Here is a 25,997-nt window from a genome sequence, read left to right on the forward strand (position 1 = left end):
CAGACAGAGAGAGAGAGAGAGAGGCAGAGACACAGGCAGAGGGAGAAGCAGGCTCCATGGAAGGAGCCTGATGTGGGACTCTATCCCAGGTCTCCAGGATCACACCCTGGGCTGCAGGCAACGCTAAACCTCTGCGCCACCGGGGCCGCCCACTATCTTCATTTTTACCCAGGTTGTTTTTAATGTTTTCACCATTACACAATATTCTGAATTGTATCTATAAATCAGCTGGTTTCATTTTATTAAGTGGTGACTATTCTAAGCAGCTTTTATGTACATTGCAGATCAGTGAGAAGCAGAGGAAATCCATGAGCAAATGGAAATTCTCTGCTTATACAAGTATTTGAATATATATAGAATTATAATGTCAGAAAATTCAGTTGAGAGTTCCTGTCTTGGTTTCTTTTGAACTTTTCATTTGAGATATACAAGTAAATTAACTGTCTCTAGGGTATGTTATTAATACAATCACTTAATGCCTATGTCTCCCACTAGATTATAAACAGGGACTGTGTCTTTTTTGTTTACTGTACTTTTTTAAATGAATTTCTCTAGAATTACTGTGTGCAATGTCCTAATGTCAAAGGGAAAGTTATTTAATCTAAAAAGGCAGCTGGTTTATATTTGAACTGCAAACACCTGGAAACAGAAGAAGGATTATTCTTTATAGGTGTCCACCCCAGGCTATCAAATGCCAAAAACAAGAGTGAACTGGTCAAGTCAGTCACCTGACTTATCTTTTGAAAAGATAAAAAAAAAAAAAGAAATATTTCAGGAAAATGGTTCAATTCACCTTTTTTTGTGGATCAAGTATAATGATTAAAAGTGCACAAAGTTGAACTAACCTCTTTCTATAGCTAAATCTAACCTCTTTCTATAGATCACTATTTATAATTAGTATTATATTTTATATAATCACATGCAATTTATAATTGTTTCTTTCCACTGCATGTTTATACAGATCCTGATGATTAGACTTGCAGACTAATGATCTTTACAGTTGTGTTGATGGAAAGATGTAACATATCCCTGCACTTTTGATGTTGCTTGATCTTGACTTGTTTCAAAGCAGGTATACCTGGGGGGGGGGAGGTGCGGAATATGTAAAATTTTACATCAAATTAATGCAGCAGAAATAATGATGTGAGGATTCCAAATTTATACTATTTGGGGCATGTACGAATGCATCCTATGAAACATTTAGAAAACATTTCAGAAATTCTCCAGATCTGATATCCATTAAGGAAGAGAAATCTGGACCCAGCCTCCTTTATTGAGATTGATGTCAACATGACCAGAAATCTAAGGGTCACCATTTCAAAAATAGATGAAGGACTATTTATTATTCCTACAGTTCTCTGGAATATACACTTTGCTGTTTGTGGTATAGAATGTAGTAAGCTCAACGTTAGGGCTTAAAGAAGTGAATTTTTTTAAACTTTAAGAAGTGAATTCTTAAACTTTGATAATCTCTTTAAGAGAAGTTGAAATTTTATATATTTCTAAGATCTTGATTTAGGCATGATCATGGAGATACAGAATGTGTTCAATTGCAAAGTGGAAATTTCAGCTAATTGGTGGTATTTGCTCTTGTTCAGGGATTCACAAATTTGTCTGCACATTGAGATCCCACTCTGCACCCAGCACAGATTCTGATTTAATTGGCATGGAATATGATCTGGGCTATTTTTAAAAGATGTCCAGGTGATTCTAACATGCAGACAAGTTTGGGAACCATTGCTACAGTTTAAAGGTATTTGTTAGCTCATGGAATCATTTCACTCCTATTGAATGAGCATCTATTCAAATACCTCACGAGGGAAAGATAGAAACACAGGTGTTATTTGAATATGGAGATTTCTCAGTCTTGCTCCTCCTAAGGCCTTGTTTCTGTGACTCTTGGTATGCACTGTATTTGGAAATGAATGACATTTATTTTCCTCTTTTTTTCACATTAATCTTTTAAGTTTTTATTTTAATTCCAGTTAGCTAACATGCAATATAGTGATTCAGCACTTCCATACATCACCTGATGTTCATCACAAGTGTACTCTTTAATCCTCATCATCTGTTTCACCCAATTCCCACTCCCCTCTGCTAACCATCAGTTTCTTCTCTGTAATAAGAGTCTGTTTCTTGATTTATCTTTCTCACCTTTTTTTTTGCCTCTGCTTGTCTGTTTTATTTCTTAAATTACACATATAAGTGAAATCATGTGGTATTTGTCTTTCTCTGACTGACTTCACAGAGCACTATGCTGTCTAGCTCCATTCATATCATTCCAAATAGCAAGATTTCATTCGTTTTTATGGCTGAAAAAGCCATAAAATCTTTTTATTTATGTTATGTTATTTATGTTCTTTTTTTATAATAAATTTATTTTTTATTGGTGTTCAATTTGCCAACATACAGAATAACACCCAGTGCTCATCCCCTCAAGTGCCCCCCTCAGTGTCGGTCACACATTCACCCCCACCTCCCGCCCTCCTCCCCTTCCACCCCAGAGTTAGGAGTCTTTATGTTCTGTCTCCCTTTCTGATATTTCCCACACATTTCTTCTCCCTTCCCTTATATTCCCTTTCACTGTTGTTTATATTCCCCAAATGAATGAGACCATATAATGTTTGTCCTTCTCCGATTGACTTACTTCACTCAGCATAATACCCTCCAGCTCCATCCACGTTGAAGCAAATGGTGGGTATTTGTCATTTCTAATGGCTGAGTAATATGCCATTGTATACATAAACCACATCTTCTTTATCCATTCATCTTTCTTTCTTTTTTTTTTAAAAAAATTTTTTAATTATTTATTTATGATAGTCACAGAGAGAGAGAGAGGCAGAGACAGGCAGAGGGAGAAGCAGGCTCCATGCACCGGGAGCCCGACGTGGGATTCGATCCCGGGTCTCCAGGATCGCGCCCTGGGCCAAAGGCAGGCGCCAAACCGCTGCGCCACCCAGGGATTCCCCCCATTCATCTTTCGATGGACACCGAGGCTCCTTCCACAGTTTGGCTCTTGTGGACATTGCTGCTAGAAACATCGGGGTGCAGGTGTCCTGGCGTTTCACTGCATCTGAATCTTTGGGGTAAATCCCCAACAGTGCAATTGCTGGGTCGTAGGGCAGGTCTATTTTTAACTCTTTGAGGAACCTCCACACAGTTTTCCAGAGTGGCTGCACCAGTTCACATTCCCACCAACAGTGTAAGAGGGTTCCCTTTTCTCCGCATCCTCTCCAACATTTGTGGTTTCCTGCCTTGTTAATTTTCCCCATTCTCACTGGTGTGCGGTGGTATCTCATTGTGGTTTTGATTTGTATTTCCCTGATGGCAAGTGATGCGGAGCATTTTCTCATGTGCTTGTTGGCCATGTCTGTGTCTTCCTCTGTGAGGTTTCTCTTCATGTCTTTTGCCCATTTCATGATTAGATTGTTTGATTTTTGCTGTTGGGTTTAATAAGTTCTTTATAGATCTCTGCGCTCCCGCCCCACAGCCCCCTCCGCGGAGCCGCCGCCCGAGGCCCTCCGAGCTGCTCCGGGTCCCGCCTTGCGCGCTGCAGCCCTTAGGGAGCTCGGCGCATCTCCCGGGGCGCAGGTGTCTGTTAGTGTCCCCGGAGCCCGAGGGCATCCCCGCCCTCCTGGGTCCTGCTCCACCTCCCTGCGAGCCCCTTTCCCCCCGGGAAGGTTGGTGCAGCTCCTGCTCCTCCGGGACGGGGCTCTCCTGTCCTGGGGACACTCGCCCCGGCCTCAGCCCGGCTCCTCGCGAGCCCCTCCCCCTTGGATGCTTTTTTATTATTTCTTTTTTTCCATCTTTCTACCTCGAAAGAAGCGCAAACTCTTCTCACTGTAGCATTCCAGCTGTTCTCTCTTTAAATCTCAGGCCGAATTCGTAGATTTTCAGGATGATTTGAAGGTTATCTAGGTAATTTGGTGGGGACAGGTGACTTGGGGACCCTACTCTTCCACCATCTTGCCCCTCCCCTATTTATGTTTTTTTTTTATGTTAGAATATAATACTAACACACACACGCCCTTCCTTTCCATTCATCTGTCGGTGGACACTTGGGCTGCTTTCATAATCTGGCTATTGTAAATAATTCTGCAATAAACATAGGGATGCATATATACCTTAAATTAGTATTTTTGTATTCTTTGGGTAAATACACAGTAGTGTAATTATTGGATAGTAAAGTAATTCTATTTTTAATTTTTTGAGGAACCGCCATTAGTGTTTTCCACAGTGGTTATACCAGTTTGCATTTCGACCAATAGTGTAAAAGATTTCTTTTTTCTCCACATCCTTACCAAAGAGGTTACTGCCTGTTTTCTCTTCCAGAGATTTTATGGTTTCAGGTCTCATATTTAGGTCCTTAATCCATTGTGTGTGTGTGTGTGTGTGTGTGTGTGTGTGTGCGCGCGCGCGGGCACGCGTCTTTGTGTTTAAGGTATAATAAAATGGTCTACTTCTTTTTTTTGCATGTTGCCATACACTTTCCCCAACACTATTTGTTGAAGAGACTGTCCTTTTCCCATTGGATATTCTTTCCTACTTTGTTGAAGATTAATTGATCATAAAGTTGTGGGTTTATTTCTGGGTTTCCTATTCTCTTCTGTTGATCTATGTGTCTATTTTTGTGCCAGTATCATACTGTTTTGATGACTACAGCTTTGTAATGGAGCTTTAAATTTGGAATTGTGATGCCTCCAGCTTTGCTTTTGTTTCTTAAGACTGCTTTGACTATTCAGGGTCTCTTGTGGTTCCATACAGATTTTAGAATTGTTTGTTCTAGTTCTGTGAAAAATGCTGATGGTATTAAGACAGTTGTTAACCTTATGTTGGCTTAGAATAAAGAAATTTGAGCACCTGCACTTTCTCATGCTGTTGCAGGTTTCTGGAGAATGAGGATTTATCATAAACATCTTTTTGCCCTTCACAGCACTTGGCTCAAGGCCTCCTCTATACATAAGCAGTATATCATAAATACTTGTTAGCTTGAATGAGTGACACCTAAAAGAAATGGTTGTAAATAAATAGGCCATTTTGTAGCCTACATTACACTATATATTCTCTTGAATATTTGACCTGCATATATCTTTCTTGGTGTCTCACCAGTTAGTTCTTAGGAAAGTGAGAAGCTAGTAACACTGATTTTCCCTCATGTGATGTTGTAAGACAGATTTAAAAAAAATAAAAATAAAAGGAAAACACACTGCTCAGTCTGCACTGAAATAAAGTCTCTTCTAGCTCTCCTGTAATTTTATTGCAAGATATAAATGCCAGCTTTATAGATCTGAAAGGGAATCTTTCTGCAAAGTCAGCAAAAGCAAATTATGAAAATATTTGAATCTAGCATTGGTAATTTAAAAACAAAACTACCCAACAGACTGTGCTTTTTTTTTTTGCCTCTTTATTTTTAATGACTCATGAAATTGTGCAACCTGTCTCCCTTTGCTCTAACCTTGCTTGACCTCTACATCAGCTACCCAAAGTTAAGTCAGTTGGCAACAAGATTTTCCTTCTTCTAAGATGTAATCCTAGAGGAATTTACCATTTGAAATGGGCTTTTAAATTCTTATTTTGAAACCAGTTGGAATATTTACATTATTAAAAGTACTTCTCTGCCAATTTATTTATTTATTCATTCATTCATTCATTCATTCATTCATTCATTCATTTATGGAAGCTACCCAGTGGTATTGTCAAAATCGTCTCCCAACAAAATAGATATGGTGCACTATCTCCTGGGGAACAGAGTAGCTCTATATTTACACTTAGCCAAACAGCTCAACCATTCAGGAACAGAAAATTGTGATGGCATAGTAAGCTAAAAATGTCCCAAATTCCTACAGTTCCCCCTGTAAAAAAGGCAGGATCTATCTTCTCAACCCTTGATTCCAGACCATGTCTTTTGACTTGTTCTGATCAAAAGAACAGGATGGGGACACCTGGGTGGCTCAGTAGTTGAACATCTGCCTTTGGCTCAGGTCCTGATCCCAGGGTCCTGGAATCAAGTCCCGCATCAGGCTCCCAGCAGAGAGCCTGCTTCTCCCTCTGCCTATGTCTCTGCCTCTCTCTCTCTCTCTCTCTCTCTCTCTCTGTCTTTCATGAATAAATAAAATCTTTATTAAAAAAGGAACAGGATGGATGCAAATGTTATACAACTTTTAAGCAATGCATCCAAAAATTGTGCAGCACTTGTTCTTATCCTCTTAGATTCTGTGTCACCTTTTAAATAAACCCAATCTAGCCTCCTTGAGAATGAGTCAGCACATGGAGATAGAGGCCTTGAACAAGTGACTAACAACACAATATGGAGCCAGGCAGCCCCTAGCCAACATACCAGCTGGCACAAACGAGCACTGAACCCAGCTGACACTGTGTAGAACAGAGGCAATATCCACCTGAGCCCAGTCTACCCCAACAGAATCCTAAACAAATGGAGAGTTATTTCAACCCATAAAGTTTTGAGGCTGCTTGTTATCCAGCATAAGACTCCTGATAGAGGTGGCTTGTGGGTTTTTATAAGAGTATGGTGATTTCAAGAGTAGTAAACTAAATAGTGAATAAAATGTATTTCTCAATAAATTGGATTGATATGCATATGATTTTCCACTTCTTTTTTTCCTGTTAAGGAGAACCTGTAACTGTGACATCTTTTCTAAGAGTGATAAAGCCAAAGACACCAGCCTTATAAAATACAAAGAAGGTCTAACATAAATAAATATGTATTGAATGTCTATCATGTATCATGCAATGTCTAATTCCTAGAATATAGCAATGAACCTGAGACAGAGAGAGAGAGAGAGACTTAAAGGGTGGAGGGTATGATAATTTTTTAAAAAAATCTGATAAAAAGAAGTATAAAGGAAATTAAAGCAGATTAAGAAATAAGGATGATGGAATAGGAGAGAATCATTCCAGATGCATTAAACAGCAAGTGCATGGTATGCTTTGGGGGCATATTGGTATATTCATAGGATGGGAAGAAACCCAGTGTGATTGGTATGATGGGGAAAATGAAGTAGAAGAGATGTCTGTGTCAAAAGCAGGGTGCTGGTAAGGACTTCAAATTTAGTTCTAAGTATGATGAGAGGCCTCATTAGAGCAGGAGAGTGATTTGATCAGATTTCTCCTTTAACAGGATTACTTTAAAAAGGATTGCTCCCCTCTAGAGAGAATAGAGAGATTCAGGGGACCAGTGAGAGAGCTGTTGCAAAAGGCCTGAGAAGGAGCTTCAGGGACATAACCCAACCAAATGTATTCTTTTTGAGTTCCTAAATAATTTATTATCTAAAATGTATCATGGAAGTGGAAAAAACATAGAATTTGAAGTTATAGAGAACTGTTTTTATATCCCTGGGATTTTTGTGATGCCTGCCTGCCAACTTACCTGGTGTTTCTGAACTCTAGTTTCTTTATAATTCATTAAGTTATTATAAAGATTCAGTATGTAATGTATATTATGTGCCAGTTGGAGAACTTGGAATATCATATACGTTAGCTATACTTATCAACCAGGTCCCATCAATATGTGATTAACTGTTTACTTAGTTTTAAGGTAAAGGATAAACAAAAAGACCAACCACGAAAAATCCAATGATAGATGGTAAGCATAGAGTAAATGAATTCAGTGGAAAGAAAATGTAGAAATCTAATTCAATATTAGATACTTGTTGAAGTTTACTGAAAACATCTCTTCATAAGGAACACCTGAAAGAAAGGGACTCTTTTCCCCTTCATTTTAACATTCCAAGTATGAGAGTATATACATTTATAGTTTACTAAATAACATCACCTCTTTTCATGTTTTATTATGTTTATGAAGTATGTCTACCACAGGCCAAATAGGCATAGATTTGTATTTTAAAAAAAATTTTGCTTTAAAGTGATGTTTTCTCCTAATTCCTGTTCTTTTTCCCACATATTAATTTTCTCATAAAACCCATACTATAATCTTTGGAAGTGAAAAAAACTAAAATAATATGAACCATATTATAAATTATTTAAAGTGATATTTTACTTGTGAAAGATGCAAAACTTTTTTGTGAGGGTATATATATATATATATTTTTTTTTTAATTGAAGTTCGATTTGCAAAAAATATTGGCAAGTAGGCAAATAGAGACATCATCAAGACTTACCAGTAAATTATATGAGCATTTCTAAGTTCAAAAATAATTACCAAAAATAATATATTCTTTTTACCTGTCCTTCCTTAGGTTTTTTTAAATGCAACTTCCAAATTCCAATGACATATATGTAATTTTATATTAGAGGTAGTTGTCAATCCCTTTAGTTAGATGACTAATAGAATAGGATACTACATTTGCTATTATAAGTAGTAATATTCTCACAAAATTTGGTTAAGTTAAATATCTCGGTGTTTCTTGTTACGAGCATAGCAAGATATAGGCTATTAATGTTGAAATTAATTTTCTTGATTGCTATACTTTCTATGCTAGTTCTTTTGGAGACATATTTTGATAATGGTAATGGTATGCTTAGATGCAAGCCAGTTCTACAAAATTCTGTAGAAAGGGTTTTTTTTCTTGTTCAAAATGTCACTTATTTGGGAAAATTGTTCTATAATATTAGAGGCTATGGAACATTGCTCACTGCTAATTACAGACAATAAGAGGATATCTGATATTTGAGGAGAATTCATATTTCTTTTTTTAAAAAGATTTTATTTATTTATTCTTGAGAGACAGAGAGAGAGAAAGAGAGAGAGGGAGAGAGAGAGAGAGAGGCAGAGACACAGGCAGAGGGAGAAGCAGGCTCCATGCAAGGAGCCCGACGTGAGACTTGATCCCTGGTGTCCAGGATCAGTCCCTGGACTGAAGGCAGCACTAAACCGCTGAACCACCCGGCTGCCCGAGAATTCATATTTCAATTAATGTTACTAGCATCAAAATGTAGAAATGTTTAATGTTTGTTGTTTTTATCTGGGATATTTATAACAACAAAAGACATAAGAAGTCAGGGAAAAAAAGAAAAGACTAGAGAAAGATTTCAATGGTTGATATTAAAGTAGTAATAATATTTAAAAAAACCTGACCAATTACAAGTACATTAATATTTGTCATTTGAGATACCAGACTGCATAGTTTAGGGATAGTAAACAATTACCTTAGAAATGAAAATATTGGCCAACTGGTTACCAGTTGGTAGGAAGAAACCATCCAATTTTTCCACAAATGTTGTTATGTGAAAATTCTCAACTGAGTTATAATTTTTGAAAGTTGCTCCTGAGTACATTTTTCTATAATTCTTTTGGAATTATAAGTAGTCCACTGTTTCTTAGGGGTTTTTTGGTTTCCCCTAAGAAATAAGCCAGAGCAGAGAATTGTGTGGATTTTCTAAAGTCCTTCTATATTAGAAAGCTTGAATGACAATCTTTGATTAGTACTAGAAAATGACATGAATTTTCAAAGGTAATAAATCTAGGGCTGTTTTACAGATCCAGACTTAATAAAGGAACTATCATATGTGTGTGCTATGAATTGAATTATGTCCTTCCCAAATTCATATGTTGAAGCACTAACCCCCATGTGAACTTAGAGATGGGACCTTTACGAGGTAATTGAGATTAAATAATTGAATTTAAATTTTTAAAAAGATTAAATGAGACCATAAAGGTGGGGTCCTAATTCAGCAGGATTATTGTCCTTAAAAGAGATGGAGAGACCAAGACCTTTCTATCTCTGCCATGTAAGAACACAGTGAGAAGGTGGCCATCTATAAGCCAGGAAGAGAACCCTCACTAAAACCCAAATCAGCCAGAACATTGATACATTGATCTTGTTCTTGTCAGCCTCCAGAGCTGTGAGATATATATATATATATATATATATATATATATATATTTGTATATATATATATATATATTTGTATATATATATACAAATATTGCTATATAAGCTACCCAGTGTATTCTGTTAGGGCAGGCTAAGCTGACTATGATAGTATGTATGTAGTACCTTAGTTCTGGCCCTGTCACAGATGCTAAGCCTAGAATGGAAATTTCCATCATTTTAAGTTACTATGATCTTTTTTGATTTTTAGAACATTCTGAGGCCCTTCACACCATTGTTGGTTCTTTACAGCTAATTTAAAAAATATGCCATACCAAGAATTACATAGTATTCAGTAACACTATAAAATGACCACACATTTTCCCCATCACAATTATATTGTACATACGAAAAATAGCAGCGTGCATGTATGCAATGGTATGCACATATATGCAATAGTAGTGTGCATGTAATTTGTTCAATTTATACAGATGATGAGATGCACAGTGTCCCCAAGGATTCTTCTATCTCCTGCAACAAGTATGCAAATTTGCCTTCAATCTTAGAGCCAAATAGAACTCATCAACAAGTATGATTAAGTCCCTATTGAAATGGTACTAGTACTAACTATAACTAGCTACCTATACCGGCTCTTCAAACTGCATACTTTTTTATTAATGAATATCAAATAAGGCAAAGAGTCTTCTGACCTACACCTAGCAATTGCTTCCTATTTGCCTTCTGGCTGTAGGATCTTAGAACCTAAGTTGAAAGGCACTTTTTTTTTTTCAAGTTGTTACTCACATTTTACTAATAGTTAAAATGATATAAACATACCTATAGTCAAACCAAACCTCAAGTTTAGTATGTGAGCACTTCCTGCTGAGAAAGCAAATACTTTTTAATGACTGTAAGTAAATTCCTGCTTTCCTTCTCTATTTTATGGAATTTTTAAGACTTGCATTCCATACTAAGTCCAGTTGGCATTATTCTTTCTAGAGCATACCTCTCCTCTATGCAAGCGTAGCTACTATTCTTTTTTATTATTATTTAAAGTCCATTTGCCAACATAGAGTATAACACCCAGTGCTCATCACATCATGTGCCCTCCCTAATGCCCATCACCTAATTATCCCATCCCACCACCTCACTCCCTTCCAGCAACCCTCCATTTGTTTACCAGAGTCAAGAGTCTCTCACGATTTGTCTTCCTCCCTAATTTTTCCGCACTCAGTTTCCCTCCTCTCCCTTAAGGTCCCTTTCACTATTTCTTATATTTTTCACGTGAGTGAAACCATATGATAATTGTCTTTCTCCAATTAACCAATTTCACTTGGAATAATACCCTCCAGTTCCAGCCATGTCAGTGTAAATGTAAGGTATCCATCCTTCCTGATGGCTGAGCCATATTCCATTATGTATATGGACCACATCTTCTTTATCCATTCATCTGTCGAAAGACATCTTGGCTCCTTCCACAGTTTGGCGATTGTGGATATTGCTGCTATGAACATCGGGGTGCAGATATCCCATTGTTTCACTACATCTGTATCTTTGGGGTAAATACCCAGTTGTGTAATTGCTGGGTCTTAAGGTACCTCTATTTTCAACTTCTTGAGCAGCCTCCATCCTGTTTTCCAGAGTGGCTGCACTGGCTTGCATGCCCACTAACAGTGAAAGAGGGTTCCCCTGAAAGGCACTTTTAGTGACATCTAGTTCAACTTTTCTTTTTTTTTTCTTTTTAAATATTTTACTTATTCATGAGAGACAAAGAGAGACAGAAAGAGGAAAAGACACAGGCAGAGGGAGAAGCAGGCTCCATGCAGGGAGCCCGATGTGGGACTCGATCCCGCAACTCCAGGATCACACCCTGGGCCGAATGCAGGCGCTAAACCGCTGAGCCACCCAGGGATCCCCTCAACTTTTTCTTATAAAGAGTAAAGTCTAGAACTTCTAGTATTTATTTTGAGGCAAGAACTGTACTTCAGCCGAAATCTCATTTGGGCTACATTATTTTAATGCTAATTTTATGCATTTGAATAGCAATCTCATACACGTTTTAAATATTTTTTTCAATCACACATTTTTTGCTAAATATCTGGAGCCCTTGATGATTTCTTATAAGTTGGTGAATCACCTCTTTAGTGGCCACTGTTGGATTGGGGATCACTTGTTTGTATTTATAAAAGATATTAATAATTTACTCAAAACTGCTCCATATTGCCTCTCTAGCCTCTTCTTCCTGACTACTCTAAACCTTAGGAATAGTCTCCCAGGCCCATTCTACAAAGGTTTAAAGGTTTTCATCAGAACCGGATAAAAGTATACTATATTCAGGAGGAAAATATGTTCTGCATCATTTAATAAATGATTCAACACAAACACATGCCACTACATCCCAAAACGCCTGGAGATCTTGGTAATCAATTGAATTATAGACCCCTGATGTTGTTATTATTTTGAAAGATCACAAATAAGTGTGTTGTGTATCCTTGTCCATACAATTTACCTCTCTCTACATAACACAAGAAATGATCTCCTGTATGTGAGAGCTTATTACTGGGAAAATAGAAACTGTTTGCTTTATAATGGAAATATTGCCAGAATTCCATATTTTATGTCTCGCACAATAATCTGACCTCACAATACATTCTCTCTCTCTCTCTCTCTCTCTCTCACACACACACACACACACACACACATGCACACACACACAAAGACACATTTCTCTTAATTAATCTTATAGTTTTGGGAGTCAGTTAACAAAACTCTTGTGAAGAACTGATAAAATAATCATGCCTATCAAGAGTCACAGACAAGAGATTGCTAGGGAGCTAGACCATGCTGCAAAGAGACCAAGTAGATAAAAGTCTTTACAGAAATGGTGAAGGTATTGCACAAAAGATGGGCATAATGAGAATTGGGGCAAAATCTTATAAAATCTGCAGGACATACAGAAGTTGGTTTTTGTTCCTCTGACACTATAACAGTAAATCGAATTGTATTCCATGTAATTGTTCTTAGTATCTGAAGAGGGTATCACTGGAGTTTTGGCTGATGTATATTGAAGGCTCCTTGAAGGTAATATGTAATCGTTCCTGTCATGCTGAAATTATGTGGGGCTAATTTAATACTCCTTTAAAAACTCTGTTCATAGGTTTTTCAATTGTGTTTAAATACATAGGTCTAATTTGATTGGGAACCCAGTGAAATAAAGTGAAATATTATCATTTGATTTTTTGTAAGAGATATTCCTATGACAAAGTATCTGCCCATACCGCATACCCTATAGATCACCTTCTTATTAATATAATTGGGAAACATGGGGGTTCAGGTCCAGGATGCTTTCCTTACTCTCTATAATTTTACCTCTGGAAAAAAAGGGAATTATGTGCCCAGAGAAGTTCACAGTTTCAATCCACTATAATGAACTGAACACATAATAGCCTTCACTGAAGTGACAGAAATCACTAGTAATTGAGCCGGTGAGAACCAGAGATTAGATCTCCTGGCAGCAGGTTTAATGTCTTAAACCACACTACCTTTCCCTTTGCCCTAAGCCTTCCCTGCCTTCCTTCCTCTACCCATGATTTTGTCAGAATGTAGCTGTGTGTCCAGCCCACTGCCTCTTTCTGAAATCCTTGAAAACAAGTCCTAGAAATAAGCCTACAGATTACACTAGGATATGGATATACCTGAAAGGAAAACATGAGTGACTCCTTAAATGTCTCTTGTGGATTTATATTTGTAGATTTATATTTGTGGATTTATATTTGTAGAATTCTAGATATTGCCAAGATCTAGCCGTGCCATTGAATAATTCCTCAACATTATCTTCCATACATTCTGTCTCACAATGTTTCCCACTAAGAATATGTTGCACGTTATACACATAAATTATTTCTGCATAAATAAATGAATGAACAAAGAAGAGAGATGATTTAAGCCATGCTTCTATAAAGTGCTTACATCATAAAATCATTTTATAAAGATTCAAACTCTAAGTACCTCTCACTCAAAATTTAGTAAAAATGAAGATTTTTGTTTCCGTTAGTGCCGCTTTCATTTACAGGAAGTAGAGAAAAAGATTGCACTCTGCATCAATTAAGTTATCGAAGCTAGTATTTCAGAGAAAAGGTTTAAGAGAAATTTATATATCAGCTATTTCACAAAGCCATTTTAAGTTATTGACCTTGAAGCCCTACATTGAGTGTGAAAGTCTGATTTATAGTATGTTAAAAGAATCTTTCTTAAGCACTTTTCAAAGCACCCATCGTAGTAATTCTATATTAACTGTATATAGCATTGTGGCCTTGTGTTTCTTGATAAATGTAGGTGGTTTAATCCCAGGAGTCAACAATTGGTACTTTTAAACATCTTCACATTTTTTAATGCTTTATGTAAAGAAAAAGAAGAGAAAGTGGTTATATATAGCATTTATTATAAAAATTTCAAATAATACAGTTAAGAGAGAAGAAACTCCCCCAAATCCTATCACCTAGAAGTAACCAGTGATTGGTGCCTTTTATACCTGTGTGTGTATGTGCGTGTGTTTGTGTGTGTGTGAAATCAGAGAGGATAGAGAGATAGGAGAGTAGAGATACACATTTATATTTAGGTGGATATAATTTTATAAAATTGAGATTTCACTGTATTATATTTCAGGAAAATACTGAATTTAACTTTGTATCTGCTGTCTTTTTGACAACATGCATGCCATCTGTAGACCACTAGTTTCATACTTTTACATCAAAAGGTTTTCTTAGAATTTAAAATTTTTGGACTTTTTAAAAAAACTATATTTCATTATTTTATATATATATTTATTTATCACCTGGCATGAAACATGATATTAGACTATTTTTATAGTTTCATGGTTCATATCATCTACATTCTGACTTACAACCATAATAATTAAATGTCTTATTTTCCTTAATACAATTTCCATGGAGGTACTCATCATCAAAATGTTTACTATGGGGTGCTTGGGTCGCTTAGCGGTTGAGCGTCTGCCTTTGGCTCAGGTCACGATCCCGGTGTCCTGGGATCAAGTCCCACATCAGGCTTCCTGCAGGGAGCTGCTTCTACTTCTGCCTATGTCTCTGCCTCTCTCTCTGTGTGTATGTCTCTTATGAATAAATAAAGAAAGTCTTTTAAAAAATGATTACTACAGCTGCTCCAGTCCAGTGACCATATTTGATTCACCCCTTGGTTAATTTGGATGTATAATTTAATACTACATTTTAAGAAAGTCTCATTTATGGTATTTTCTCTCTGTATTTGTATTTATTACAAATATGCTTGTTAATGGGAGGATGATCTAGCTCGACATCTGTCATCTAATTGATAACTGGGATTGATTTGGCTGATCTGGCTGGCCAGGTGGGTGTCTCCTTTCACTCTCAATACTCCATGTGAGTCTCTTTTGAAACTATCAAGAGTCACAGACAAGAGATAGGTAGGTGGAAGAGGACTACCTTTCCTGAGAGAGGAGGACCGTATTTCAATCAAGGGTATACAACAAGCTGTGATGCCCTACTAGAACCTTCAATCAATCCCTCAAGGTCCATTTGTATGAGAATGTAGATTAGTCAAGCTTCCAAGACTCCAGACACATCTTTTAAAAAAAGAAGAAAGAAAGAATATGTTTGTTGCCTTTATACTTAGATTACAAATTTGTTGGGCAAAAATTTCTTAAATGGTAACTTCCTCTACGCAATGATTATGTAGACATTGTTTTCATTGGATATCATGGAGAAATATCAGACTACCAAAGGTTTTTTCTTCTTATGGAGGAGGAAATCCCTGTGGATAAGTTGGTTTGTCTTTCTAGATGCCTATAAGACTTCTGCTTCATTTTTTAATTAAGAAAAATGTATTGAGGTATAATTGACCTACAATATTATATTAGTTTCAGATGTATGACATAGTGATTCAGCATATGTGTATACATTGTGAAATGATCACAACAATAAGTCTAGTTACCATCTGTCGCCATATAAACATAATGCGGTATTACTCATGGGATTGTATTCTCTGTGCTGAATATTACATCTTCATGACTTCTCTATTTTATAACTGAAATTTGATACTTTGGGAACCCCTTCACCCATTTTGCAACCCCAACCCTCTGGCAACCACCAGTCTGTTCTCTATATATGACTCTGGGTTTTATTTTGTTTTGATTTTTAGATTCCACATATAAATGAAATCATGGGGTATTTGTCTTTCTCTGCTTAACTTGTTTCACTTAGCATAAATGCCTTCAAGGTCCATCCATGCTGTCACAAGTGGAAGGATTTCATTGTTTTTTATGGCTGAGTACTAGTACATTTTTTATATGCCACATCTTCTTTATCCATTTATCCAACAATGGATACTTAGGTTGCTTCCATATCTTGGCTACTATAAATAATGCTGTGGTAAACATAAAGGTGCACATATCTTTCAAATAAGTGTTGTTGTTGTTTTTTATCAAATGGATACTCAGTAGTGGAATTTCTGTATCATTACAAAATGATACAACTACAAAGTTGTATTTTTAATTTTTTGAGGAACCCCATACTGTTTTTATAGTGTCTGAACCAATTTACATTCCCATCTACAGCTCACACATGTTCTCTTTTTTCCACATACTTGCCAACACTTGTTATACTTTTTTTGTCTTTTATATAATAGCCATTAGACAGGTGTAAGGTGATATCTCATTGTGGTTTTCATTTGCATTTCCCTAATGACTAGTGATGTTGAACATCTTTCCTTGCAAATGTTATTCTACTTAATATTGTCCCATAAGTTCCGTAAGCCATCTTTGTTTTGTTTTGTTTTTACTTTGAACTGCTTTGTCTGGGTGAGTTCTAGTGTTTTGTCTTCTAGCTTGTGGACCCATTCTTCTGCCTTATTCAATCTGCTTTTAGGCTCCTCTAGCCCTTCTAGTGTATCTTTCAGTTCAGTTATTGTATTATTCAACTCTGTGACTACTGTTTTATATTTTCTTATATTCTCTCTTTGTTGAAGTTCCCATTACGTTCATCCATTCCTCTCCTGAGCTCAGTGAGCAACTTTTCAACCATTACTTTGAATTCTTTGTCTATCTGATAAAGAATCCTTTGTATCATCAAGGTCTTTTACTGAGAGTTTTGCCTTTTTCTTTCACTTGTAACATATTTCTATCTTTATTTTCCTTGACTCTCTCTGTTTGTTTCTGTGTATTAGGTGAAACAGCTACCTCTCTCAGCCTGAAGAAGTGGCCTTGTGTAGGTGATGAACCTTCTTGTTCAAACTCGTCCTAGCTCTTGGTCGTCTCTTGATTCTTTGTGATTGTCAAAACCTCTGATTTATTCCTGATATGTCCCTGTTTTTGAGAGTATGCCAGGAGCCATCAGTGTTCCAAAGGGAGGAACCTCATTGAGCACTTAGTTTCTGGCTGAAAACAAGAAGCCAAAACCTCAGGTAGCAGTTTTTACAGTGTGCAAATACATACAGTCCTGTGGGCCATTATCATAGTCCCTGCTGGCCTCCAAACTGGGAGATCTAGTGGTGTCCTCTGTTTGTAAAAATCAGGGCTCCGGATGAATATATAAGCTCCTTTCTGAGAGGTCTTGTCAAGCTATAGTGAGGCCAATGGGGTTGTGCAAGGATGGTGTCTCCCTGCTTACATTCTTTGGAAGCACCTCCTTGGCCTCCCAAAGTATGGAAACTTGAAGCCTATTTCTCTGGCTTAAGCTCCAGACTAAGTAAATTGGTCTTCTTTACAGGAAGACTGGGTTGTGGTGGCCTGCCAGGAACTATCTGGTTATTACCTCAAAGGAGGGGAGAGGGTTGCTGTGTGAATTGAATGCCTGCATTGGCTTCAGGTAGGCAACTAGAGGAGGTAGGGGGTAGGGCATGCTGACTGGCTTCAGAAAGACAGAGGAGGGGGTGGGGATCATGGTAGTGGTGATGGTGGCAGAAATGTCTTGACTCCCTCACCTGTGGGTTTTAGGAATGCAGTGGGAGAGTGGAGAGTTCCTTGCCTGTGTGTATGCCAGCTTTAGGCTGGGAGTGAGAGAATGCCACTCACGTTCACCAGCCCTAGCCAGGGAATAGGGAGCAAAGTATTGTAATTACCTGCTCTCACAGACTTTAGTTAGGGAGCAGGAGAACACTGTGACCATTTGCACTCACCTGCCCCAACCAGGGAGCAGAGGAGAGCTACAACCACCTGCACTCTCCAGCCTCAGCATGGCAGTGAGATAGTGCCATCATCACTCAGTCCCACATATCTTGGCAAGGTGGTAAGGCGATACCCAGTTGAAGCTCATCCACCTGTGCTAGCAGTATAAGTGGAGAATGTGAAAATGGCCTTCGCTGGTGCCTCCATCTCCAGGGAAAATTTCAGCTGTCCCCTGACTCTACAGCAGCAGACGCTTTTATTTATTTATTTGTTTATATATGTTTGCAGCAGATGTTTTTATTTTATTTTTTTAGATTATTTATTTATTTATTCACGAGAGACACAGAGAGAGAGAGAGATAGAGAGGGAGGGAGGGAGAGAGAGAGAGAGAGAGAGAGAGAGAGAGGCAGAGACACAGGCAGAGGGAGAAGCAGGCTCCATGCTGGGAATCCGACGTGGGACTCGATCCTGGGTTTCCAGGATCACACCCTGGAAGGGTCCTGGGCTGAAGGCGGCGCTAAACCACTGAGCCACCGGGGCTGCCCCAAGCAGATGTTTTTAAATTAGGAAATGAATTTCACATACAGTCCAGGTGCTTTCCAAACTGCCTTTTTCCCCCCACTGGGTCTGGAGGCAAATGAGACTTTGCTTTAAACTTTTAGAAGGGATTCTCAGTAGCATAGCATAGTGCTATTCCCATAGCACTTTGGGTCCCTTGGACATATCCAAGCCAGATATTTTAGGGGCTCATCTCTCTGGTGCAGATCCCAGTGCCTGTCATGGATCACCAGCTCCTCACTCCGCGGGAGAGGCGCTAGGCAGGTGAGACTCCCCTCCTTATTGTATGCCTCCACACCAGTGGTGGGATTTTGGTGAAACCATGTCTCTGCTTCTCCAACCTATTCTCAGTGTTGTCTTTTTATCCTTCATTGTGGAGAAGCAGTTAACTACAGTTTGCAGATCTTTTTCAGAGGGAAATGATCCATATGTTGTAGATCCTGTGTGTCCATGGGGCGAGGTAAGTTGAGGTTCTTCCTACATGACCATCTTGTGGAAGTCCCTGCTCCTTTTTTTCTTTTTTAAACCTATGAGAAATCTCACTAGGGAATTTCTTAATATTCAAAATTCTATTGCAAATTTTCTAGGGACATAATATATACATTCAAGTCTTTCTTTACGCCAGAAAAATAGTTCTTCTAACACATTAAAAAAACTTTTCTATGCCACTACATATGTCATATATATGATATATAGGACCTCTTTTTTCTATAATTTATATGATTATCTGTCTTAGATATTTATTTTTTCTTTTCCATTTCATCTCGTGTGCATTTCTTAAGACTGTTTTGTATGTCCTAAACTAGTAACTTTTATAAATTACTTTTATAAATTTTTGTTTTTTATTCTGCTCTTCTTTTGAGGGGGGAGGCAGAGGGAGAGAGTATTTTAAACAGGTTCCACTGAGCCAGATTTGGGGCTTGATCTCAACCCTGAGATCATGACCCTAGCCAGAATCAATAGTCAGCCACTTAACTGATTATGCCACCCAGGGGCACATTTTCTTATTGCTACTAATGAATTCATCTCTGTAATTTTTTCCCTGATTACTACCAGCTCACTATTTTTCTTTTATGATTGTATCATATTCTATCAATATTATTTTTTAAGAACATAGAGAACTATTTTAACTCTTTGTTTTTGAGGAACTTAACACACAAGTAATACTTTAAAATATTATTGTTAAACATTTACCTTTATATGCATTATTTAGTCCATGTGAATTATGAATGTGAGAAGGTAATATATAGAGAGAACCATATATAATATAAAGAACCATTCAAATTATAATATTCCTTTATGCATTATGAAACTGTCTTTGTGAGATAACCAATTGATTCAATGCTAATACCTTTAGCTAAGAACTTTGATTATTTTTTTATGTATTTATATATTTCAAATGAGCAGCACAGTAGTGTTCATATAATCTATGCTGGTTTTTGTTTTTGTTTTTTTTAGTTCTCAGTTAAATAAATTTAGAGTTCAAATGCTATTACTGCATAAGACAGTGTGAGGCATCCATAAAAATTACCTATCATAAAATCAAGGAAACATCAATGATAGAAGATGGGTTAGGAATTGTATAAACTGATTGTTGCAGAATGGTTAGGTATTCTTATGATGATTTTTCCCTCTGTATTTTTGGTATATGTCCTCTGTATATAGCTGCACATTTGCAGACATATTTGAGAAGCATGGATTTATAGGATTTATAGCTACCTACTGTGCCATCTACTTTCAGTAACAGTTGGTTTCCTAAATGAATTGGCAAGTAGGCACATCACAGTAGTGTTTTGTTTTATTTTCTATGGTGTTAGAAATAGTTTGCTTTTGAGCAGAAAAGGAAAATCTTTGTGCCTGAAGTGGTTTTTGACAACTCTTTAAGTACCATTACTCCTATAAAGGACAAGATGTGGTTTGAATAATATAGTAGTGCTAAAATGTCACATTTTTGAGACATCTATTTTATGGCTTTCCTTGAAAAACTGAGCCAAACACCTCTCCCTGAAATTTAACGACTTGTGTCTCTAAATTCTCGGTAAACAATAAATTGTCTTGTTCTTTGAATAAAAGTTGTCATGACAACTTGGCAAGCTTGGGCTGTTAGAAGTCAAACACCAAACTCTAATCTTTAGTTTCTCACTATTTTCAAAGATGTGACATTATTTTGGGCAGCTCTGATTTAAGTAAAAATGAACATTATTTTCAATTAGACATTTCAGTGAAACTGGACAAAAGTCATTTATATTTTTGCAGATAATCCATTATTTAAGCATAATGATATTCTTTATGTTAACTTCAAAACTATTTTTTGATTAATTATAGGAATTTAAGGGTTAAGAGAAATACCAGAGTGATTTTAGATATGTCAATTGCAACAACTATATTGAACTCTATACTTAGGGTCTGTAATTTTAAAGATAATATTATTTGGTATTTATGGTAATTTGGCAGCATCATAGACTCTGTTACATAATTCACCTAAAGATCACATCTCTGACCTCAGTGTTGCTGAACTCTTTATAGTAATACTAGCAATAGGGAGAAAAACTACAATTTTTATTTAAACTTATTGACTCTTTTTTTCAAAACCGCCTTATATGTGATTCATTGAAAAATTAAGTGAATCATTATCATTTGTAATTCAGACTTGATAATTTACAGCAGTTTAGATACAAGTTTCCATTCCTGCTGTGTAATTAGCTAGAATACCAGACTTGGATAGATGTTTGTTATCCAGATCTATAAACCTATAGAGAAGATTGCCTTACTCAACATTGCTCATGTTAAGTCTCTTTTGGTTGGAAATGAGGGAAACTTAATTAAAAAAAAAAAAAAAAAAAGGAAATGAGGGAAACTTGTATGTCCGTAGTCTTTTGGTTGACAATAACTCAAGTGAAGGGTTTTAACAATAAAAAAAATTAATCGTTCATGTAAGTGGGCAAGCGTAGAATGCATTGGATCAGGTACCTGGTGTTTTTGCTTGTTTGTATGCAGAGATAATGACTTTTTTTTTTTTTTAATCTATGTTTGCTTTATCTTTAGGCGGAGTTTCCTCATGGTAGCAAAATGGTGGCAGTAGTTTCAAGTCATAAGCTTACACATCTCAGCAATCAGAATAAGGGAAATTATCTCCTTCATATATAAACTCTTACATGTCTCAATAATTGGTTGTTTTAGGTTATGTGCTTCTGATGCCCACCAGCTATGCTAGCCAGTAGAATGACATGTATAGAATGGTTTGTGCCTGATGTCAAAGAAGGTACCCACCTTGACACTGTGAAGCATCAGACAGTAGGGAGTCAAATACAAGTTGGAGACACAACCAAATGCTTGTTGCCTTCCTCGAACCCAGGCAGTCAGTGTCATAATGATCTGGAAGGAGGTACTAGAAAACCAGTAGGATATTAAATCTCTTTTGCACTGCCTGGAATCTTGTTCATGCTTCTTTCTTTGTATCTTCTTTTTTCTTCTTTCTCTAAAGAACTGTTTTTATCTTTCATCGTGGTTACACTTATAATTTGCATGTGATATCTAGAGTTTAATTAGAGGTTGGCGGTTTACCTAGATTTTTTTTTTAATCTTACTGTTAACATTTAATCACTGTCCTCAAGATTTATATTTAAGGTCATACTTTTTCTGTTAGTCATGGGACAAAATCTATTTAGAATACTGCTTAGAAAATTCCTTTATACAATCAGTTTCATATATTTTAGCCTGATGACTTGTAAAAAGGTCCATGGAATTCCTGTTTTGACTAGATTTCAGGAATAATCATATTTTATTTAATTAACACTTCAGTAACAAATGCATCAGATGAAATTCACAGTCCAAAATCATATACCCTTTATTTACCAAACATTATCCTTATGTATACCTGAAGGCTTTTAAATATACTTTATCTGACAGACTCAAATTGATAAGTACAATTACATTTTATGGTAAAAAAAAATTTCATTGCAATCTGTGTTAGGCAAGAATCATATGACTTTTCTTGGTGGTCCTCAGCAATATTCCTTTTTAAAACATTTAAATATCTTCACTGAGTGAGAAACATAAAAATTAAAGGTTTTGTGACAAGCACCATGGTAATAATCAATAGTGAGAATTCAAATAAAAGTAGAATTTAATAACTCAAATTATAGGGAAAATATATTATTTCCATTCTTAGGATCATTAAAACTGAGAGCAGGCCCTAGTTTTAAAGGAGAGAAGTTTGAATTTGTTGTCACTCCATATTAATTATAGTTCAGGTTTGCACTGAATAGTTCCAAAAGTAACATTTTGTTTAGGCAGCAATTAAATCCCTAGAATTACCATGGTAAAAAGACTATTGTAAACAGAATGTACATTTTCCTCTCTGTTTTCTTTATTTAACAATTTCCTCTAAAGAGGCTTATTTTATATATATTTAAATCTAATTCACTTTCCTTAGAGGTTATTTAACTCCTCTGGCTATTTTGAAGAATAGTAACATGTCTAGCTTCATAATATCATTTTTTGTTTGGTTTTAAGAATTTTAGGGACAATATCTCTAGGGTTTTTTTTTTTTCTTTCCTTGTGGGAGGACATTTTTTTTTTTTTAAGATTTTATTTATTTATTCTTCAGAGATACACAGAGAGAAAGAGAGGTAGAGACACAGGCAGAGGGAGAAGCAGGCTCCATGCACCGGGAGCCCGACGTGGGATTCGATCCCAGGTCTCCAGGATCGCGCCCTGGGCCAAAGGCAGGCGCTAAACCACTGCGCCACCCAGGGATCCCAGGACATTTTTTTTTAAATGGAATTCTGTTTATATATATAGGACATTTTTTTTTTAAATGGAATTCTGTTTATATAACTCTGTCAATTATATATATTAGGTATATAGTGACTTATATGTTTCCTTTTTTCCCAGCCTTATTAAGATATAATTCACATATAACATTGTGTAACTTTAAATTGTACATCCTGTTGATTTGGTACACTTATATGCTGCAAAATGATTGCCACCATAGCATTAGCTAATACCTCCATCACATCATATAATTACCATGTCTTTTTTTGTGGTGAGAGATCTATTCTCTTAGCTACCTTCAAGTGTATAATACAGTATTGTTAACTATAGTCACCATGCTGTAGATTAGATCCCCAGAACATATTTGTCTTATAACTGGCAATTTGTATTCTTTAGCCAACATCTCATTTGCCCCATCCCACAGCCCCTGGTACCACCATTCTACTCTGTTTTTCTATGAATTCAGCTTTTTTAGATTCCACGTATAAGCAAGAATATACACTATTTGTCTTTTCTGTCTGCTTTACTTCACTTAGCATAATATCCTCAAGGCCCACCCATGCTCTCTATTCTTGATATGCATTATTTTTTTATTATAGGAGGACACAGATCATAATTACTATATATCTCGGATATATGGTCCATCTGATTCTGCCAGTCGGAGTTTGTGGGTGAACATAGACCAAATGGAAAAGGACAAAGTGAAGATTCACGGAATATTGTCCAATACTCATCGGCAAGCTGCAGTAAGTGCTTTGGCATTTTGAGTTTCTTTTTCTGCTGTAAAAAAATTTTTTTTTGCTTTAATTGGCATATCAGTGTTGTTTGTTGTGATCACTTTTTATTATTTAGTTCTGCAGTTGAAATTTAGATTAATGATTGCATAGAATATCCTCGAAAAAATGAGTAAGAATTATTTTGAGAAGCCACCATCCATTTAACTAATAATTACTTAAATAAATTAACCATTAATTTCCCTAGTAAAATGAGTTGAATATTCAAAGTCAATTTGACCTTGGATAATTTTAAGTTTTCTTGTAATCTATGAATCGAGAGAACATTTTTATTTATTTTAGTATTTTTAAAGATTTTATTCATTCATGAGAGACACAGAATGAGAAAGAGAGGCAGAGACACTGGCAGAGGGAGAAGCAGGCTCCATGCAGGGAGTCTGACATGGGACTCGTTCCCAGAACCGCAGGATCACGCCCTGGGCTGAAGGCAGGCACTAAACCACTGAGCTACACAGGGATCCCAAGAGAACATTTTTTAAAAAAATGACAGGAATTCGGTATCTCCCATTTACATGGGTTTATTAATTTCTTGGCCTGAAAAATATTTCACCAGAAACATTTATGATTCCAATAACATATGTAGGTCAAATTGTGTATCTCCAGGCAGAAGTTTGATATAAAGGAAAAAAATTAAATCTGGAAATCTCCGAACATGTTTCCAGCTTGAGTTTATCTTATACCAGCTCTGGTTCTTTAAATGAGAAATGTAACTATGTAATGAGGTGTAGTTTCTGTGTCTGGGTATAGTGGGGAATGACAGGATATTAATATAGACCTCACTTAACTTACAGGTCATTGGTATCCTACTCTACCTGTCAGGCTGCATGCTTACATGGGTTAGCTTTTCAATCTTCACAGCATCTTCTCTATCATTTAAATATTGTTGCCATCCAGGGATTGCAGATGAGAGAACTGAGTGTTGGAAAAGTCAACCTGTCTAAAGGTCTCCAGCCTTTAGTGATGAGACTCAGATGTTAGCATAGGCACCCAAGCCCACACTCAAAATATGTGTGTAAACTGTATCCCACTTGGTTCCAGCAGTTTTTGATAGTCATTTTCTAATAAATGCCTGATCTCATTTTGCTCTCATGGATAATACCTGTGATCTCACCATCAATAAAATCATGTCCTTGCAGGCAGCCTGGGTGGCTCAGCGGTTTAGCGCCACCTTCAGCCCGGGGCGTGATCCTGAAGACCCGGGATCGAGTCCCTCATCGGGCTCCCTGCGTGCAGCCTGCTTCTCTCTCTGCCTGTGTCTCTGCCTCTCTCTCTGTGTGTCTCTCATGAATAAATAAGTAACATCTTTAAGAAAAGAAAAGAAAAGAAATCATGCCCTTGCAGTTTAATATGACTTAAAATAAAAACACAGCAACTTGAGCCTTTCAAATGTGATTGCCATTATGGAATTAAAGATAAAACTAGAGCTAATAGACTCAATGGCTTATGTGAATTCAAGAGGCACCAATTTGATGGTTATACCAAAATTTTTAGCCAACAACCTTCATTATATATGTATATATATATATATATATATATATATATATATATATATATACATGGAATACCAGATAAGTTACAAGCAAAAGCTCAAGCATTTGCGTTTAGGCCAACTTTTGGTGTTGAAAGCAACAGTGTCATTCCCATGCTAACAGTAAGAAAAAAAGATGGTTCATTATAGCATAATTTTTCTATATATATATACACTCTACTATTTCGGAAAATCAACTCCTAATAGTTAAAATGAAAATTAATTATAACTCACCATGAGATGATTCCTTGAACTGTCAGTGTGGGGCACATGTTTTCTGAGCCTGAGAAGTAAACAAAGGAGCCATCTCACCTACTGAATTCTATCATCCCTTTTCTTTTCCATATTCAGGCAATCCCAGGCAAGATGACAGATTCAGAAATGATTCACTTGTG

At 36.6% G+C, this 25,997-nt stretch overlaps 1 protein-coding gene across 3 annotated transcripts in view; it reads left to right on the top strand.

Moving 5' to 3' along the window:
* PLXDC2 (plexin domain containing 2) overlaps nucleotides 1-25,997 on the top strand; it is a 455,724-nt gene that overhangs the window by 202,225 nt on the left and 227,502 nt on the right. For all 3 annotated transcript variants that reach the window (XM_072749365.1, XM_072749364.1, XM_026013595.2), the window contains one exon: nucleotides 23,880-24,026. In XM_072749365.1, the coding sequence (XP_072605466.1) occupies nucleotides 23,880-24,026 (147 nt within the window). The remainder of the gene's footprint in view (nucleotides 1-23,879; nucleotides 24,027-25,997) is intronic.

Source organism: Vulpes vulpes, chromosome 2, assembly GCF_048418805.1.
Source record: "Vulpes vulpes isolate BD-2025 chromosome 2, VulVul3, whole genome shotgun sequence".
Lineage (NCBI taxonomy): Eukaryota > Metazoa > Chordata > Mammalia > Carnivora > Canidae > Vulpes > Vulpes vulpes.